Source organism: Typopeltis vanoorti, chromosome 20 (genome assembly GCF_054136105.1).
Source record: "Typopeltis vanoorti isolate ZY-2024b chromosome 20, IOZ_Tvanoo_1.0, whole genome shotgun sequence".
Lineage (NCBI taxonomy): Eukaryota > Metazoa > Arthropoda > Arachnida > Uropygi > Thelyphonidae > Typopeltis > Typopeltis vanoorti.
The window spans coordinates 106,459,886-106,480,100 of record NC_143568.1 but is presented as its reverse complement, the minus strand read 5'-3'; the positions used below and the strand labels follow the sequence as shown (position 1 = coordinate 106,480,100).

The 20,215-nt window shown below is 34.7% G+C and overlaps 1 protein-coding gene across 1 annotated transcript in view; it reads left to right on the top strand.

Moving 5' to 3' along the window:
• The window catches only part of LOC150095757 (meiotic nuclear division protein 1 homolog), a 56,960-nt gene extending 37,650 nt beyond the window's left edge, over window positions 1-19,310 (top strand). The window contains exon 6 of the mRNA XM_090410751.1: window positions 19,072-19,310. Within this exon, the coding sequence (XP_090266877.1) occupies window positions 19,072-19,178 (107 nt within the window). The 3' untranslated portion in view covers window positions 19,179-19,310. The remainder of the gene's footprint in view (window positions 1-19,071) is intronic.
• The last annotated feature ends 905 nt before the right edge of the window (window positions 19,311-20,215 follow it).

Genomic DNA, 20,215 nt, shown 5'->3' with positions numbered 1-20,215 from the left:
CACTATTGCCCTACCCAACTTTGCCCTGTTCGTGGATGATGCAAACGAACTATTCCTCTCATATCCTTTCCTATATCATTAATGAACAAATTAAACAGCAGTGGTCCAAGAACAGATCCTTGTGGCACACCACTAGTCACAGGCCATCTTTTGGACTCTACTCCTGAATAAAACCACTCTGATATCTCTCCATCAACTACCCTCTTATCCATTTCACCAATCCTATATCCATCCCCATATGCTGCATTTTACTGATTAGAATTCCATGTGGTATCCTATCAAAGGCCTTAGCAAGGTCCAGTAGAATCACTGTAAACCCATTACCCTTATCCAGTTCAGCCGTCACTGTGTTATAATACTTGAGCAAGTTACTGAGGCATGACCTACTCTTCACAAAACCATGCTGTCCCCGATACAGTATCCCATTTTCACCTATCCAATCTTGTATTTTCCTGTTGACTATTTTCTCCAAGACCTTGATAATGATTCCTGTTATGCTGATTGGTCGGTAATTTTCAACAGCAGCCTCGGAACCACCTTTATGCAGCGGAACTATTTTCCCATCTTTCCACCCCCTTGGGACTGACCCAGACCTGAGGCTCAAATTAAACAAAATGGTCAAGGGCACTGACAATTCTTTAGCCACTTCACGTACGACACAAGCTGGTATACCATCCAATCCCACAGATGTATTGACATTGAGGTTCTGTAATAGACTATTTACCTCTACTTCATTCATCACAATTCCAGTATAAGCTGTTGGTTCTTCCATTCCTGTAATGTCACCACCTGGATGATATGCTCTTGCAAGGTATATCATCCAGTAATTCTGCTTACTCAGTAATTCCACTATATCGACTGATTCGGTTCCTCCCTACCTTCAGCATTTTTTAAAATCATTCTGCCATGAACATTTTTCCTTTTACTTGCAACATATTGACAAAACTGTTTGGGATTCTCTTTAACCTGCATGGCCAATATTCTTTCATAATCCGCTTTTGCTTTTCTTACCACCCTTGTTACCTTTCTGGCCTGAGCTTTATACTGTTCCTGAACCTGCAGGTCACCTTTCTCCTTAAATTCCCTCCACAATTGTTTCTTTCTTTGCAGCTCACGCTTAATGGTGTTATTCATCCATTTAACCCCTACTTGATTTATTATTCGGACTCTTGGTATACAGTCAACCATTGCCTCCTGCAAACACTTCTTAACCACCTCCCATGCACTATCAACATCCAGCTCTTGCAGTTTTGCATGCCATGGCACTGAGCCAAGCACACTCCTAAGCTTGTCATACTTACCAGCCCGGTAATTCCACATGTACTCTGTCTTAATTGTAAATTCCACTCCTTTAGCCACCTCCCAAGTCATGACCTTATGATCACTCTCACCAATTGGAGGCAACATGGTCATGTTTGTTACAGCCACATTCTCAGATGCGATTATTAGGTCAAGCACTCTGTCCCCTGGTATTTTCCATTACATGCTGTCGCAGATAGTTGTCCCTTAATAACCGCATAAAATCCAATTCCTTCCTCTCATGTGCCCTCTCCTCCTTCCACTCATTTCATCCATTTGTCTATGCATGCTCTCTCCACCATCTATTCCATCACCTGGTCTATAGCAGCACCCAATTGTATATTTTGTTCTGCTAGCCTCTATCTCACACCAAATAGCCTCAAATGTGCTCTTTTCTCTATCCTGCAGTTCAACTTCTATACTCCTTGGCTGCAACTCATCAGCTATCATCAATAACATGCCTCCCCCCTTTTCATTCTCTCTGTCACTCCTGAATACGCTATACCCATCCATTCAATCCCACTAGCTTTATCATCTTCTGTCAGCCATGTTTCACTAATACCAACAACCTGTGGCCTGGAAGTGCCAACCAAGGCCAAAAACTCCTCCTGCTTGTTCCTAATACGCCTGGCATTAGTGTACATGAATTGCATAAGCCCGTTAGTCCCATCCCTACTTTGATGCCTTATACTAACTATCCCATTCTGATTTGTTGTCCTTCGTACTCGCTTGGGCATATTATACTCATTCATACACTCAACTGCCTCCCTAAAGTCTGCATATCACTTCCCCTCCCCCCCTTAATAAATCTACTTTCTCTGAGTCTGTACATCCACTTCATTCATCAACACTTTTTCAAGCCTCCGTACACCAAATCCATTCAAATGTAAACCATCCATCTTATATACAGAGCCAGCGCTAGGGTCTTTACCGCTCACATGCAATGTCTATCTAAGCACTCCTGTAATGATCCGGGCGTCTGTGGTTCTTTTATGATAATAAAAATGTAAATTATTTGAAATTTCTTAAATAAATTTTGACAGAACAGCCACATGTTGGTTCGCTAAATGTAATGAACGGGGGGGTGTTGACTAGGCAGGATAATCATTAAAAACCCGAATATTCAAAAAATTCTTAAAAGTTAAAGCAAATTTTGATAAAGCCACTTCCCTTTAATTGTTGAATATAAGGATACGGGTATTATAGCCTTCTCACCGACCCGATTCGCTAACAAAATTAAAATTCAATTTTAATGAAAGTTAAAATTTATTTGAACTAAAGTTTAAAAAGTTCTTGCATTTTACAAGTTACTAAATTCTTAGTAACTTGTAAAAATTTTTAATAATTTTTATAAGTGAAACTATCTTTTAGGAAAATAAAAGAAACTCAAGATAGATGAGAAAATAAGAAAATAATTCAGAAATAATTCATCATCATCATCATTATCAAATTCCTGCCATGTACCCTCAAGGGGTGTACAGGATATGACAGTACTACATGAAAAAATTACATCATTACTAACTTCCTATCTACAATTTTCCTCCAAATCGGTCTGTTACTTGTCAAGACTCCAACATTATCAGATCTTATATTTCTATCGTCTAAGGCACTTTGTACCGTATCAATCCACCTATCTTGGTCTTGCTCTGGGTCGTTTTCCTGCCAACCTGGCAGAGATAATTAGAACTAATCAGAAATAATTAGAACATTTAATATAAGTATTCAAAAAATAACATCTTTACAGAATAACAGAAAATAAATTAAATTACATAAATATACTTGAAACTTTTTTAATTAAAATTTTAGTGTTTTTGATTTTATATTCATAAAATTAGAAATAATAGTATTAACATCTAATTCTGCACATACATCATTTTCAATAGCTATTAATGGCAAACTAACAATCCCTTTTTGTGACATACTTGTTCTTAAGTAGGTTTTAATCAATTTCAACTTGGAAAATTCTTAAAGTTAATTCTTAAAGCAATTGAAAAGTTAAGGAAGGATAAATTATTGGACACAATAAAATTAAGAATATCGAAAGGGTTTTGAATATTTAAATTATCCTTCCGAAAAATATCCCAGAAAGCACATAACTCATCATATAGTTCTATTGCATTTACGTGTTTATTCTCGCCGTCCTTCAAGAGAATCTCTAAATCGTCGCAATTTTTTTGTAAATCTTCGTTATTCATTTCTAGTAATCTATACAAGAAATTGAAATTATCATAATATGTTTTTAGTTGTTCAAAACGTTCTATTAACGAACACATTGCAACGTCTAGAAGTGTATAAAACATATTCACTCTAAATTTATCTTCTGGCGATTGTGGCGTTTCGTCATGATGCTCGTAATCAAATTGTTGTGTTTTCTTTCGTCATTGGACTTCCGTACCAGCTTTAAATTCTTGTTCTCCGTCCACCTCTTCACTCAGTTCTTTAAAATTTGTGTCTGATCGATACTCTTGTAAGAATGTTTTTAAGTTTTCGATAGATTCTAAATCAAGTGTAATGTTCATATTTTTGTCTTGAAGCATTTTACTCACAGGGTTTATTCTGTTAAGTAAATCATGCCAAGTTATAAGAGAGCAAATAAATTTGTAGTCCTTTATTTTAGCACATAATGTTTGTTCTTCATGCTGAGTTTCTTTATTAAAATTTTCATTATTTAAAATTCCAAAAAGTGCATCGTAAATTTCTCGTAACTGATATCGTAGAGGGCAGATTGCATTAATTTTACTTTCCCATCGCGTTTCTGATGGCTGTTTCAATGTTAATTTTTTATGGACTTCAAAAGAATTGCCTAACATTTGTAAGAATGAAAAGAAATTGTATATTTCTTGAATAATTGCAAAGAAACTAATTGTATCTGCATTCACTTTGGCTGCATCCTTAATGATTAAATTCAGAGTATGAGCAGCACATGGCAAGTAAAAAGCTCGAGGATTTTTGTTTAAAAGCAAATTTTGGAGCCCATATTTTTTCCCTTTCATATTTTCCCCATTGTCATACCCTTGATCTCGTATGTCCTCAATGGTAATATTCCATTTTTCCAGTTGTTCCATTATTGTTGCACATAAACCACATCCTGTGGAATCTCATATATCTGCACAACCTAAAAAGTTTTCCCTGATCTTAACAATTCCTTTGTCACAGGAAACAAAGCAAACAATAATGGTCATTTGTTCTGTTTTACTTACATCAGGTGTACAGTCTAAAATTATGGATTAATATTTAGATTTTCGAATTGATAATAAAATTGTATCCTTGATTGTGTTACTTAAAGTTTCCAATATTTCATTTTGACTATCTTTACTCAAATAGTGTACTCTATTGTTTCGTTGTAAGGCCCTTTCAACATGATTTTCCATAACGGGATCAAACTTTGCAAACAGTTAGACTAATTTTTAAAAAAAATTGCCGTTATTCCTTTCATATAATTTATCACATGATCCTCGAAAAGCTAAATTTTGGCTACCAAGCTAATTTTATAAAATCAATCAAGCATTCTAAAACACTCGTCCAATGTTTCTTTTCCATTGAGTCTGGCAGTCAATAGTAGTTTTGTTTTTTAAATTTTTATCAAGTTCCTTCCATTTTAAGAAATTTTTCATGAGTTAAACTAGTGTCATGTCTATGTAAAGTTGTACTTACATTTCTCTAATCATTATAACCTTTTACAAGACTACATGATTCAGTAAGTGCGAAAAGTTTGCAACAAAAGCAAAAAACAGAATTTAAAGTTTCGAAATAAATGAGCCATGTTCTTGACACGAGCTCACCATTTCCCATTTTTCTATTATAATACGTGTCGCCAAATTTATGACAATGTATCTCTGGGATATATTATATTTTTCTTTTGAACTGGCCCCATTTTCAATTAAAACAACTTGTAATTTTTTATCACTATTTCCCCATTCACATGGATCTTCTAAATTTACAGAGACTTATAATGTGTTAGTTTCGTGGTCAACTACAACTAAATCTTCTAACTGTTTTCCACTTAAATCATGCATCTTGTTATCTTGTTCAATAGTTACCATAGTACTTTCATGAAAACTGGATGATGTGCACGGTTCTTCAACTCTGATTTCTGATGTATCGAGTTGGTTACAATCTGCATCAGAATATTTTAACAAATTTATTAACATCTGCTTCTTTCACAGCATGACGCTTACAATTTTGTGCACGGATAACTTTTTTTTAATTTTTGATTCCATTTCTATTTTATACGCACAAGAAATTATTACACAACACAACACAGAGACGAAATAATAGTCCGCACTGCGCTACTGTCAGTAGCCTACTGAGATACGTGCCATATGACTGGTTAACTAGCAACAAATGTTTTGTACGAAAATTCGTTTCTGCGCATAAAAACTGTTCACTGTTTCACTTTAGATAGACTGCAGTAAACACAACATTCTGTAGGCAAGCATTTAGCCTGCTCTCGCTGCAAAATTGTAAACAGCCAGCTGATCAAAGAGGCGGCAATATACAATTTTTTTTAAAAAATTTTTCAGTGTATCTGGCCTTATTTATTTTATATGCTAAGAATTTTTTGTTTCATGGTAAAAAATTGTTTCTTAAAAATGAACTTATGAACGGTGCTCTGGCGGCGCTGCCCCCTTCGTAGCGGCGCCCGCATGCTCTGCATGCCCACTTCCGCTGACCCTGCTTATATAAATCCTTTCACCCATCAAACTCACTCCACACAACCACAAATTTCACACCACTTTCCATGCATAGTCATTTGCAATTATAGCCCTCCTTCTAAACACTTCAGTGTCATACCGTGGCAAAATACTCACCATCCTAACTCTCTCACTCTTCTCTTTTGCTACCTCTAGTAATTCCCTCACATCCTGTATAATTTCCATTTTGTCTTCTTTCAAATCATTTATTCCTGCAACGACTATCATTTCTTTCACCCTCTGTTTTTGCGCTCTAATAGACTCGCTGACATCCTGAATGTTCGCACCCGGTTGGTACGATTTCGTCAAACTCTCAACTATCACACCTCTTAATAACGAATCTCCGTACAGCACTTGCTTCTTCATTTTGTTTACGTTTACGAACATTCTCTTTTGCCGTTTATTAGTTGGTACGTTCGGCATTTTTGCATACACACTAGCTGCCGGTTTGCTCTATGTATCGCTCCGCTCAACTGTGCGATCTCACTACTTACATCTATCTCACCATTTTCATTATCATTTAAATCATCCATTTCTTTTTGTATTTTTACCTTCATTACACTTTCAACGTCGCTCTCATGCCTATCTGGTACTACCTCGCAATTTCATATCACATCGCTATTTTCTATATTCTGACTTTAACGATATCACTCTCACCACCCAAAATACGCTTTAGATCCTCATTCTCCTTACACTTTCTGCACATATTCACTCCACTATCACCATCTAACCAGACTCCAACCGCTCTCTGCAAAGCATACATCTCACAGACAGTGCATTGCATAAACTCTTTTATATCTAAATTCTTTAACAAACATGGCGACCTGGCTGCCATTTTTTTTTTTAATCGGTGCCATGTGGATGCTATCGTATCTTAAAAATAATTGAAATAACATAGAACACGCACAAAAATCGCACAGACACACTAAGATACAAAAAGCAAACGATACTACGTAAAATTCTAGTAAAATTGCCAATGATAACATAATATACTACTGATCTTTTCAGGAGCTCTTGACAAGCTGACGATCATATCAGTGCGACACCTACCGATTCATATCTGTAAAGTCCCAGTAGTTATAGATGCTATATTCATATAGCATCCAGAATGCTTAGATTGCTCTTTTATGCCAGATGGCATTTCTTTCCTGACCAGTTGATTACACTATATAAATCCCAGATTTTTAAACATCCTTGATAGTGTATAACAGATTGCAGTCTGAGTGAATTAACAAAACTTGTGATAATTCACTCTACTCTGTAGTACATAGTTTCTGCTTTGTGCCCTTTTCTGTCATTACCTCTTAGTCAGTAGTTATCTGTAGTTCCACCCCTCTCATCAAAACTTGTGAATACCTGTTTTCTGCAACTAGTCATTACTAATTTATAGTTGATTTTTGAATGTACTGCAACATCTGCTTGATCTTCTTTCATTCCTGCTACAGGAATATGCTACTGAGCATCATTGTTCTCATGCAGCATGACATGAAAACATCCAAAGAAGTATAAATTAGTTACACTGTTTTGCATTTTTCTTATGGTTGGAATTATTTTTTTAAAAATAATGTTAAGTGACTGCCACTTTAAAAATATATTATCAATAAAATTTCATAGGTGGTTGATAGACTATTCTATTTTTATGTTAGACTTAGTTATTATTATTTATGTTCTCTATGTAAGAGCTGCAGTTATATGTGGATTTAATGTAAAAATAAACTTTTATATGTTTTGCTGTCTACTGTTGACATCATCAGGAAAATGAATATACTAGAGTATACAACAGATCTGAGAACACTGAATGCATTTGTATCTGAAACAATAATATTGTAGGTTAGCCAAGCAAGTTATTTCACACTTCAGGCATAAGCTGTTCATTGTTTCAAGGATTTTTTTTTCTTCTATTTTTATAATTTGATATTTGAAGAGCTGTAATGTAACCTGGATAAGAATTTGTCAATAGAGACAAATGGAATATCAGTATGTTTGCTAAAGGAACACTCATCCGAATTGGCTGGATCTTTCACATGTTTGTATAACTTGAGTCTCACCTCTGGAATGATACCACCAGAATGGAAGAAATGTATGATAGTTCCATTGTACAAGGGTGGAGCAAAAACTGATGTGTCTAACTACCGACCGATGAGTATCTCTGGTGTGATAGTGAAGATTTTAGAGAAGTTGGTAAGAGCTTGCATACAGAAATGGGCAGACAAACAAGCTATACTCTGCAAGGAGCAGCATGAGTTTACTAAAGGGAGGTTATGTTTAGTAATTTGCTCATATTTTATAACTATGTTATGGCCAAGTTGGATAAAGGGAATGGATATATTATGATAATGTTGGATTTTGCTAAGGCATTTGATAGGATACCACATGAAAGACTTTGCATGAACTGGAGAAAATGGGATTGGAATATAAACTCTCGACTAGGATCAGTGGATGGTTGATAGACAAATATCAAAAAGTGGTATACAGTAGGCGTGAATCTGCCAGATTTATGGTGACCGGTGGTGTACCTCAGGGTTCAGTCCTTGGGCCACTGTTGTTCAATCTATACCTTAATGACATTAAGAAGGGTCTAACAGGAGATGTGCGATTGTTTGCCAATGATGTGAAGATAGGCCGGGCAATCAAGGATTCTACTGATATCTAGCACTTACAGAATGATTTGAATAGGTTGGAAATTTGGACAAACAAAAATGGATGTCAGTTCAATGTCAGTAAATGTCAAGTTATGCACCTTGGCATGATGAGATTTCTAATGGCATATTATATTATCAGGGTAACTATACGAAACTGTTGAGGCTAGGGATCTTGGTGCAATGGTGGATAGGAATTTGAAATATTCAAAGGTCACATAGCAAAAGTTGCAAGTACAACTCAGAGGATAATTTCAATGTTGAAGCGAACCTTGACATTTAAGGATAAGGAAGTCATTTTGCCTCTTTATACGACCTTGAATAAGACCATACCTGGATTATTGTGCACAGATTTGGTCTCCCTGGTTCCAAGGGGATAAAGAAGCTGTGGAAAGGGTGAAAAGAAGAGTTAAGAAAATTATATTTGGATTATGGGATCTAGATTGTGAATATGTGGATTACAGACTGGTTAACAGGAGAAAGAAGGAAGATATGATAGAGGTCTATAAACTTTTGAATGGTGTTATAAGTTATTGTCTGATGAAATTTTTCTGGTTTATATGGAAGGTGGTGAAAGAACATAGGGACATCCACAGAAGTTTGTTTGCAGTCAAGAAAGGGGTAAGGGCTAGATTTTTCTCTCATAGAGCAGTGAGTGAATGGAATAGTTTGCCTTTATGAGTAGTGAGTGCATCTAGTATGAATGAATTTAAGAAAGCTGGGTTGGGTAATTTATAACCCATCAGTGAATCCTTGAGTATCTGGAGGTCCCAGATAATAATAATAATAATGTTTTTTATATTTTATATATTTTTTACATAGTCTGGAAACCCAGCTCTAGAGACCAAACATGGCACTTTGAGCCACTTCAGGTCTCCTATAAGGAGAGCTGTGGTCTTACACTAGGTGATGAAGTTCATCTCCCATATATAGTGGTTACTGGCATAACTAAGGTGCATATAGTGGTATAAAATACTTCCAAATGTCATGTATGAGGCACTATTTCTTGTTTAAAATGCCATGTGATTATATAACTTCAGATAATTCCCTAGGTACATCGAAGCAGATGACCAATTCATCCCATGATGTCATGAGCAAATGTGTGTAGCTAGGCTGCTCAGGTGTTTTATTATTATTTAAAACTACTCTAACAATATATGCTTTGCTACAAGAATGTGGAATCTTGTATATGTCAAACTGTTTTTCAAAAGGAATGCTGTCTGGTGAATATAAAAAGGATTCTGCAGGATGGACTGGTTGGAAGGCATTCTAATATCAAATCTTTTATCTTTTTGATAAATTGTAATATACGTCACAAAACTGCTAACGTAGAGCAAGGAAATGGAACCTTTACAATCTGCTATTGTATTAGTGTTTTGCCAAAGAGAGTAATTTATTTAATAACTTTCCAAGTAACCATTTTGAATAATTAGTGGAAATAAAACATTAAGTTAATGATCTTTAATTATTCTTGAAGCTTGCATTTTTTTTCAAGTTATGATTCCTAGCTTTTGTTGTGAATGATGAAAGGAATCAGAATGGAGATATCTCCCAGTATAGGTTTGCTTCCTGTAGACATCTAACAGTATTCCTCCACCTTGTTTTTAATTAGAACATACTCCAAGCTGTTCTTCAAAAGGAATCATGTTTTGAGGTGCACATAAAAAGGATTCTGCAGGATGGAAGTTTGTTCATCCTTTTCAATTTCCTGCATGAAGCTAATTTTAGGGTTATAGTTGCTAAAGAAATAAATAAAATTCTCTAGACATTTAGAGTATGTTCCCAAACAATAAAAATATTGTCCATATGTTACCATATGTGTGGTTTTAATTAGGTAGCTACAGAATTTTTTTTTTTTTTTTTTTCAAATTTTTCTGCAGAATTAGTGATATGAGGTGTTGATAGTCAGGAGCTCATCGATAAACCATACTTTTGAGAATAAACTTTCCTTTCCACATAAAGAAAGATGGTTGGAGACATTATTAGAAAAGATTTGTGGTGTCAGGTGGACACAAATCTCTTCAAGGATAGTGACAGATTCTTCAATAGGAATGTTAGTGAATAATGATACCATGTCTAAAATATCTGACATGTTGATTTGGAATGTTCAGTATTCTCTTTACCAAATAAGCTTTCTTTTTAGGACTCATATTTGTAAATTTAGGGACACAAAAACACATGTGTTGAACAAATTATTTTATTAATTACTAATAAAATAAAACTTGACGTTTTGACCCCTGTATCGAGGTCACCATCGGAAGAATACGAAAGAATAGTATAAGGAACCAAGCTACATGCTCATGCCCTGTATACTTGTATACTATGCCTTGTATACTTTTTCTTTTAAGGAGTTTTTGTCCAATATAATTTAAGGAATTCTCTGAAGTAATGCAATCATGGCATTTTAAACAAGTACTAGTGTGCCTCATACATAGCATTTGTAAGTCTGATATACAACTATGCAACTTATCAGACTTTCATTTTGACAGTAACTATCTAAAAGCCTTACAACAATGAATAGCTTATGCTTTATATGCCAAATGACTTGCATGACTAGCCCATGTTATTATTAATGTTACCAGTTTCAAAAGAAACAGCTGTTTAGAGTTCTCCAATCTTTTTTGTCTAGTATGTTTTACTGGCAGATCTGTGAGACTTTAGGCAGCAAAACATGTAAAAGTTTACACATATATACATACGTTTAAAGTAAAAGTATATTCCACTATTATATAGTTTTGGGGCATATATTAAGGGTGTGCCAGGTCTGAGCTGCACACTCTGTAAATTCATGAAATGATATATGAGCAGTTATTAATTTTAAATAGTCATGAACTGTTCTGGAGATAGTTTTCAGTATTGAGACCACATGTTTATTAAACAATAACAAATAAAAGAATAAAAAAATGTGAGCCATAGAACGTAGCAACAACTAGCATTGTTCCAACAAGCATACAGTAACAAATGTATCATTTTGTATTCGGGATCTCAGTTAATGAACAGCTATGATGTAAAAAAAAACATCTAATAGACTATTAATTATCAATTAATCTGGTTGTTGTGTTAAACTTTTATACACCATTACCCCTGATCATGTAAGTCTTACGACGAACTAAACTTGTAGGTTTTTTTTTATTATTATTTTATTTTTTATTATTTAATAAACATGTGGTCTCAATACCAAAAGCTGTCTCCAGAACTGCTTACCCACAGAAACCTTTGCTTACAGTCATGAACTGTTTCAAATATAAGGACATTTGCAGTGTGACTGTAAATGAAATAAGACAAGCATTGCTGTAGAATCATGCATTCATGAACTAATTTTTAATTATATGGTTCATGAATTTATAATTTCAAAATAATTTTTATTTTTCAACATAATCTTCTTTAAGACTAATACATTTATTCCAGCGATGCTCCAGTGCCATTATCCCATCCCTGTAGTGCAGGGGGGGGGCAATCTTTTATAGTTCATGCATAAATTTTTTCATTTTTAAGTTAACATGCACCATGCAAACTTATACTACTTTTCAGCCCTTTAAAAATATGGTAATGTGGATATATTTAACAGCTTTGCATAAATGATTTATTATATATATGGTAATATAGACACTCTTAGCAGTTTTAAATAAAAAGATTTCATATAAAGACAAGATAAACATTAATTATTTTATTGAGACTTTTGAAATTGCTTTGCTTTTGCTAAGCTTGTAGTGTTTGGAGTTAAATCAGTTTTAAAAGAGGTAAACCGTGAGTAGACATAACTATACAAATAAATAACGGAAAAACTCACGTAGAAATATTATTTAATAGTATAATTTTCGCCTGTGTGTCACAGGCATCATCAGTACAATTAGGCACAAAAATTAAACACTAACTGACAATTCCAAAAAGCGCCACCTAAGTAGCTGGTGTAAGATAACTAAAAAGGTCAATAGTATAGTACTTTACAAATCAGCTAATCTTTCCTAACTTTTTATTGTATTACATTTTTTTTTTTTTTTTTAGGAAAGTTATTGACCTTTTTAGTTATCTTACACCAGCTACTTAGGTGGCGCTTTTTGGAATTGTCAGTTAGTGTTTAATTTTTGTGCCTAATTGTACTGAAGATGCCTGTGACACACAGGCGAAAATTATACTATTAAATAATATTTCTACGTGAGTTTTTCCGTTATTTATTTGTATGGAGTTAAATCAGTTACAGAAAGCATCAAACAGTTTTTCAAATTTGAATCAGTCAGTCTCGATCGTAGTTTGTTCTTAATCATTTTCATTGATGAAAATGCTTGTTCGCATCTGTATGTAGTTTCAAAACGACAGATATAACTCTGAACAAATTTTCTCAGGTCTGGAAAATGTTCACAGGGCAACGATCGCCAGAAATTAATTATATTATAAGCATCTGGGAGTGATGGAAGTTCATTAAATTTCATTTTCAATAAAGAATTGGTTTTGAGATCAATAAGTTCCATTTGTATGTTACTAGACATCGTCAAGATTTTTTGTTCAGTAAGTGAAAAGGGATTTAGAAATGCAAGTATGCGGTCTTCTTCTTCGGCAAAATCGCTAAAACGACTGTTAAAGAACTCTTGCAATAATTTGAGTTTCTTGGTATATTCTGTAAAGTTGCCATTATCTTCAACAGATTCACTATGTTCTTTTAAATGTGGAAATTGACTTAAATCCCCATTTTCTAACTGGGAGATGAACAGTTTTAATTTTATTTTGAATGCACTGATGTCATTTACTAAGCTAGGAAACAATTTGTTCTTGCCCTGCAGTTTCAAATTTAGATCATTGAGATGGCTGGTAACATCAACTAAAAATACTAAATCAAATAACCATTTCTTATCACACAACAGGGCTTTTTCCTCATGCAGCTCATCCTTCTCTTCCAGAAAATTATGAACACTTTCTTTCCGCTTTCAAAATCTACTGAGAACTCGTCCTTTAGAAAGCCAGCGCACCTCACAATTAAGGATGAGTTCACCATATTCCATATCTAGCAGTTCACAATATTCTCTGAATTCTCTTCTGTTTAACCCTCTTGCTCTAATTTTATTCATACACTTTACAACTGGTATCATAACATGCTTCAAATTTAGAGTTTTCCCACACAGAGATTCTTCATGTATAATACAGTGATGCTTTAGTAGAGAACGACCTAAAATCCTTTCAAGTAAAGTTATAGTCCCAGAAACTCTACCTACCATTCACGGTGCTTTATCAGTGCAAACATTGATGAGCTTACTAGAATCTAGTTGTTGATTTTCTAGACATGACTTTATTTTGTCAAATATGTCTGATCCTCTTGTTTTTTCATGAAGTGACTCAAGACCGATAAGTTCTTCAAAGAAGATGTTAAAATTACCATCAATTCCTCTTATAAAAATGCTTAATTGGGCTACATCACATATGTCAGCTAATTCGTCCAAGGCTAAAGAAAAGACAGAACAAGCATGAACATGGACTTTCAATTGCTCATTAACATCATTGGAATGTTCTTCGATGCATCTTGTAATTGTTTGCTTGGACAGAGCAATTTGGTTTACTTTTCTTTCAACATTCTTATCACCAAGACATTTTGCAAATTTTTCGAGACGGCTTAACAACTTCCTCTCCATCAGAGAAAGGCTTGTGCTTTTTAGCCAACACAAAGGAAATTTCATAAGACGCCTCCATCATTGCCACAATTTCACAACTTAGTTTCACAAATATATTTTCTCTTTTTTTTATTTCTTCCTTTTTCTTAACCACATATTCTTTCTGCAACTCAGACCCAGGAACTAACTTTAGTTTTTCTTCTAATTCAGCTTGATGTTTTCTATAGTGTCTGTTAAGATCATGTCTTCTATTATCTGAGAGAGTGCTTTCACAAACAATGCACAACAGTTTTCCTGAAGGACCCGCAATAAATAAGAACTCATTTCCCCCACAGTTCGTTAAACTGGCACTTGCTATCACCTTCTGCTTTTCTTCTGCTCGTTTTCTTTTGCAAAGTAATGGGTAACTGACTGTAAAAAAAAAAAAAAAAAAAAAAAAAAAAAAAAAAAAAAAAATTACCTTAAAAAGTAATTATTATTAAATTATTTATTAATAATTTAATTTAATTACTGTTTTCACGAAGGCCAAATACAGTTCTATAAGTTTAAAAATCATATAATTTTTTTTTCATAAAGAGTTTTCGTCTCTCTCTTGTAATATATTATGTCCAATGAAATAAGAGATCGCTTCCTGCCATAAAACAGTCTATTGGCTGGCAATCGCACACACACAACCCAAACATCCTCATTACGAACGCTTTGCCGATGATCAGTTAAATTTTAGAAATAAACCTACTATATGTAAATAAAAAGGAAAGATATTGTATAAAAAAACCCATAAAAAACACACATACAAATACACTGAATAATTGCAGGTTTCAGTAATCAGCAAATTAGTTGAGCAGGAAAGAACTTGACATATACGTTCAAAATGAAACAATTTATTTTTAAATTTACAGAACTATATTAAGCCTTCATGAAAACAGAAATCTTATCTTAAACTTAAAGAACTGTTAATAAAAACATAAGTTCGAAAACACGGGATTGTTCAGTCACATCGAATCAGAAGTTCATCGAACGTTATGACACGAGAGTGAGTTGTAAGCTGATTGAGTAACTGGTGACGCATGTCAGCATTTGCTGGTGCCTGTTGCTTCAAAATCAAACAAGTATAATAAGTGCTGCGTACTCTAGAATTCAGTGGTAGGTTAATTGTTTGTTTATACATAAATCGTATAGAAAATTTTTAAAAATTTTTCTCTGGGGTTCAGTGCGTCACTTCTAATCATGCAATGCGCCACTTTTGGCGCATGCGCCATAGGTTGGCCACCCCTGCTGTAGTGGTTCTCAGTAAGATCTGCAAAATACCCCTCTACAGCTGCAATCACCTCTTGATTTGAAGAAAAATGCTGACCAACAAGGAAGAGTTTTAGTTTTTGGAAGAGATGGAAGTCAGAGGGAGCCAAATCTGGGGAATAGTGTGGATGTTCCAACAATTCATAGTGCAGATCCCTTAATTTTCCCATTGCCAAAACACCTTTGTGGGCAGGTGCATTGTCCTGATGAAAGATGATTTTTTTCTTTCTGCAAACTGGGTCTTTTCCCATGAATTTTTTCATTTAGTTTGGTTAAAAGATCGGAATAATATTCCCCGGTTATTGTTTTATCCTTTTCAAGATAATTAATAAACAAAATGCCGTTAGCATCCCAAAACACTGATGTCGTGACCTGTCCTGCTGATGGAACTGACTTTGTCTTCTTTGGCGCTGAACAACCGGCTTCTGTCCTCCTTTTTGACTGCTGCTTGGATTCTGGTGTGTAATGGTGAATCCAAGTCTCATCCTTAGTAATAAAGCAACACACAAAATCAGTTTTATTCTAGTACTGTTCAGAGATTTTCATGCGAGTACATTTTTGATCTACTGTGAGCAAGCATGGCACCCATTTTGCGCAAAGCTTTTTCATATGCAATTCTTCATGCAAAATATATCCTACACATTCTTTTGAAATGCCTATAGTCTCAGCAATTTCACACATTTTGACTTGCTGTCATCCAGTACCATATCGTGCACTTGATCAATGATTTCTGGTGTTGTTACACTTTTTGGACTTCCTTCACATGGATTATCTTCAAATCTGGTACGGCCATGTTTAAACTCGGCAACTCATTTCTTAATTGTCAAGAGTGAAAGAAAAGATTGCCCATGAACGTTGAATGAATTTCTGTTGGTGTTAAACGTTCTTTTACAAAGAATTTTATAACCACACGATACTCAATTTTATCCATTTCAAGGGATACAGACAACACTTTTGCTTTAGACAGCTGTATAAACCAAACTACTTGATAGAATGACTTGCAATTTTACATGGATACTTATGACAGATGTACCAACTTAGAAAAATAAATATCTCTTGCCGATAATGTTGCCATCTGTAGTCAAGGCTGAGAACTTTTCAGACCACCCTCGTATGAAGTGAGAGAAATGTGGTTCCTTATGTGGTCTGTGACATGGGCCAGTACATTTGTGATGAGTAAAGTTGAACTCTCAACATCACAGCTAGCTTAGTTCTGCTCAGTAGATTACTGGCAGCCAAGAAGTGAAGTGCAGTTAGCTATTTGTTGTGGTTTCCTGTTAGATAGCAGTATACTTTTTTTTTAAAAATAATTGATATTTATTTTATCCTTTTCAATAATAGGGAAACAGCACTGAAGATATTTTATGCATACCTTGTCGAACTGAGAATGAGGTCAGGTTAAAAATTGCTAATGGTGGTAAATGTCTGCCTCTTCCAAATTTATATAGTGACAAAGGGTTGATATATAAATAGAACAGTTTTTAATCTCATCTCATTTTCCTTTTACCCTCTTTTACTTTGCAGTGTCGAGGGTTTATTAATCATTGGACCTCAAACCGTTCACAAGATAAGGTGGTCAGCCCTACGCCCTGGTGTATCCTATGTCCGTAGTGTTGAGTTCTCAAGGCCGGTTTGCCTGCTTTGCAAGAAGAAAAGCCCCAGGATAAACTGGGGAAAAAACCCTACTGTCCATGCCCAAAACTGGCTGACTTGGCTATGCCTGAGGAAAACCTTCAGCTCCTCACGTCACCGACAGGAATCGAACCTAGGACACTTCTTCCCCAGGCATATGGTTGCGAAGCACGCAGCCACTAGGCTAACCATGCAGACACAGTTTTTAATTAATAATAAAAATCATCATCAAAAAAAAAATCATCTAACGCCTTTTTATTCCCGTATACGGGGAGTAGGCGAGGCCATTTAGCCCTATCTAACTTTTGGAGACTGAGTGGGCAGTTCAGTCTCCACTGGTACCGATCAGAGATAGATGGCCCAAGGCTATCACTAATTAAGCGGTACTCAGTGAAGAGAGACGGCTCAAATGTGCCGCCATCTCGTGTTCCCTAACCCTAACACAACATACAGTATTTAATGTCTGAAATAATGTGGGTTCTACGGTCGATTTTCTTGAGTTTACAGGACGAAAAACCAGAGTTTCCGGGAGGGAAAACCTGCTTGCCCGTGCCAGAGATCGACTAACTCAGGAACCGGTCGAAAAAAGGCTTAGAAAAAGTTCCTCTAGTCGCCGACTAGACTCGAAACCAAGTCTTCCTTCGTGCGGCCAAGCGCCATGGTTGGCAAATGCCACATCCACTGAGCTACACAGACTCTAATTAATAATATAATTTTTTATATATAAATTAATGATTTTTAATAATGTTGCCTTACCACTCCACCCCACCTGTTATACCCACCATGCACGACTGAGAGCAGTTTAGTTGTGAAGTAAAATTTGTCATTCTATTTCCCGTTCTATGTTATGCTCAGTGGCTTGTCACAGTTAAGTGACTTTGCTTCTTTTGAACCTGCTCTGATGAGGTAGTTAATCCTATTTGCTTAATATATTGTGACTGTCAGTTGCATGTGTTCTTTTTGGCTGGTTTGCCTATTTTGTCAGAAGGAAACTCGAGACTATCTAATTCTCCTTCAATTATGAGAAGCCCTGACGAAAATTTCTTTGTGTTCTAGACAAGAGTCAAACCCAAAGCTTTCTAACCAATGAACATCATGGAAATTGACTGACCTATGGAAGCTGGTTATTTTAGGTTTGAGACTCTGTTTTTTCTTTTTACTTCAAAAATGTATTTTTTTTAAAAAAAAGGGAGAAGTTTTTCCCCATCTTGTCTTGGATTAATAAAATAGCTATTGTTGAAAAAATAAATTTTGTCAACAGTAGCTATTTTATTAATCCAAGGTTGGTGGCAGTTCAAATTTGTCCTGACTGAGTCATATTTAAGTTATATAAACTGACACCCAAAGACATCATAGGTGACTTTGGTTGTCAGTTTTCAGTAAGGATAATTGCACTGCTTATCTAAAATTTCTATCCATTTTCTTTATAAAGATTTACTTATATCCTTTACTGGTTTTTTCATTTATTTTATTTATTTTTTTCAGATAATATTTTTGTTGTCAAGTCTTGGTGTAAAAATAAATTCTTTCTTGAAGAATCAGTTTTGAATAAGCAGTTTGGAATTCCAGAATGTATTTTTTATAAATTCAAAAATGTATTTTTTTTAAAAAAAAGGGAGAAGTTTTTCCCCATCTTGTCTTGGATTAATAAAATAGCTATTGTTGAAAAAATAAATTTTGTCAACAGTAGCTATTTTATTAATCCAAGGTTGGTGGCAGTTCAAATTTGTCCTGACTGAGTCATATTTAAGTTATATAAACTGACACCCAAAGACATCATAGGTGACTTTGGTTGTCAGTTTTCAGTAAGGATAATTGCACTGCTTATCTAAAATTTCTATCCATTTTCTTTATAAAGATTTACTTATATCCTTTAGTGGTTTTTTCATTTATTTTATTTATTTTTTTCAGATAATATTTTTGTTGTCAAGTCTTGGTGTAAAAATAAATTCTTTCTTGAAGAATCAGTTTTGAATAAGCAGTTTGGAATTCCAGAAGATTTAGATTATCTGAACTAAAAAGAAATTGTATTCTCAAGAAGTTGATTGTAAATTTAATGTTGAAATTGGAAATTTGTGAACTTGACAGTAAAATGATATGTGTAAATAATTTTCAGGCTAAAGTAAGTTAATAAAATATACTCATGTTGAGTTTGGATTGTTGTTCTAAATAAGCATTAAATCTTTGATATAACAAGTGTTATGGAATTTTTGCGAAGAGAAAACCATAATGACTGCTACTTTGAAAAGTATGGGGGATGTAGTAATGAGTTTTTCAGCTTGATCAGATAGTATACTTGTAATAAAAAAAATCATGTCCTGATGTAAAAATAAATCGAATTCTTATTTCTTGTCCATCTTTAATATAGTATAGCGATAAGCAAACAAAGGTTTGTCTGAATCATCTTTAACTCACTGAAGAGTAGTCATTTTAGAAATGCCATCCATCTCATTCAGGATCGATCGCTTCTCCCCTTTTCCCAGGGACTTTAACCTCCATTAGTGTTCTTAGAATTCTACCTTGAATTCTTTGTATGTGTACAAAGTATTTCAGCACTTTTAAGTGTTATTAAGGAGTCTTAAAGTTCTACTGATCTTTTCACCAATCTGTCTCATGTCTCAGCAGTTATTTGCTATCCGACTTCTTTAGGTTCTAAGTTTCACATCAGTAGATCATGATGAAACAGGAAAAAGATAGGAAAAAAAAACATCTAGAATCTGCAGCTTTGTTTCTATAGTGATTTTTCCTTCAGCCATTACTATTCTTCTTCTGAACAGCATCTCTTCATATTAAATTGATCCCAATACCCAGCTTTACTAACTTCCTTAATGAATACTGACTCCTTCCATCTCTAGGCTATACTTCTATTTATACTGTAGAAGGATAATAATAGAACGTAAAAATTTATTTCGTGCTGCTTTCTTTCTAGACGCCTTCCTTGACCCAGTGAGTAATGACAATGTTATTTGTTTGGAGAAGCCTGCATTCAAATAACATATAGGACTCAAAGAACCTTCAGCAGGAGTTATTGAGTAAGGTAGCAGTTATCATATGG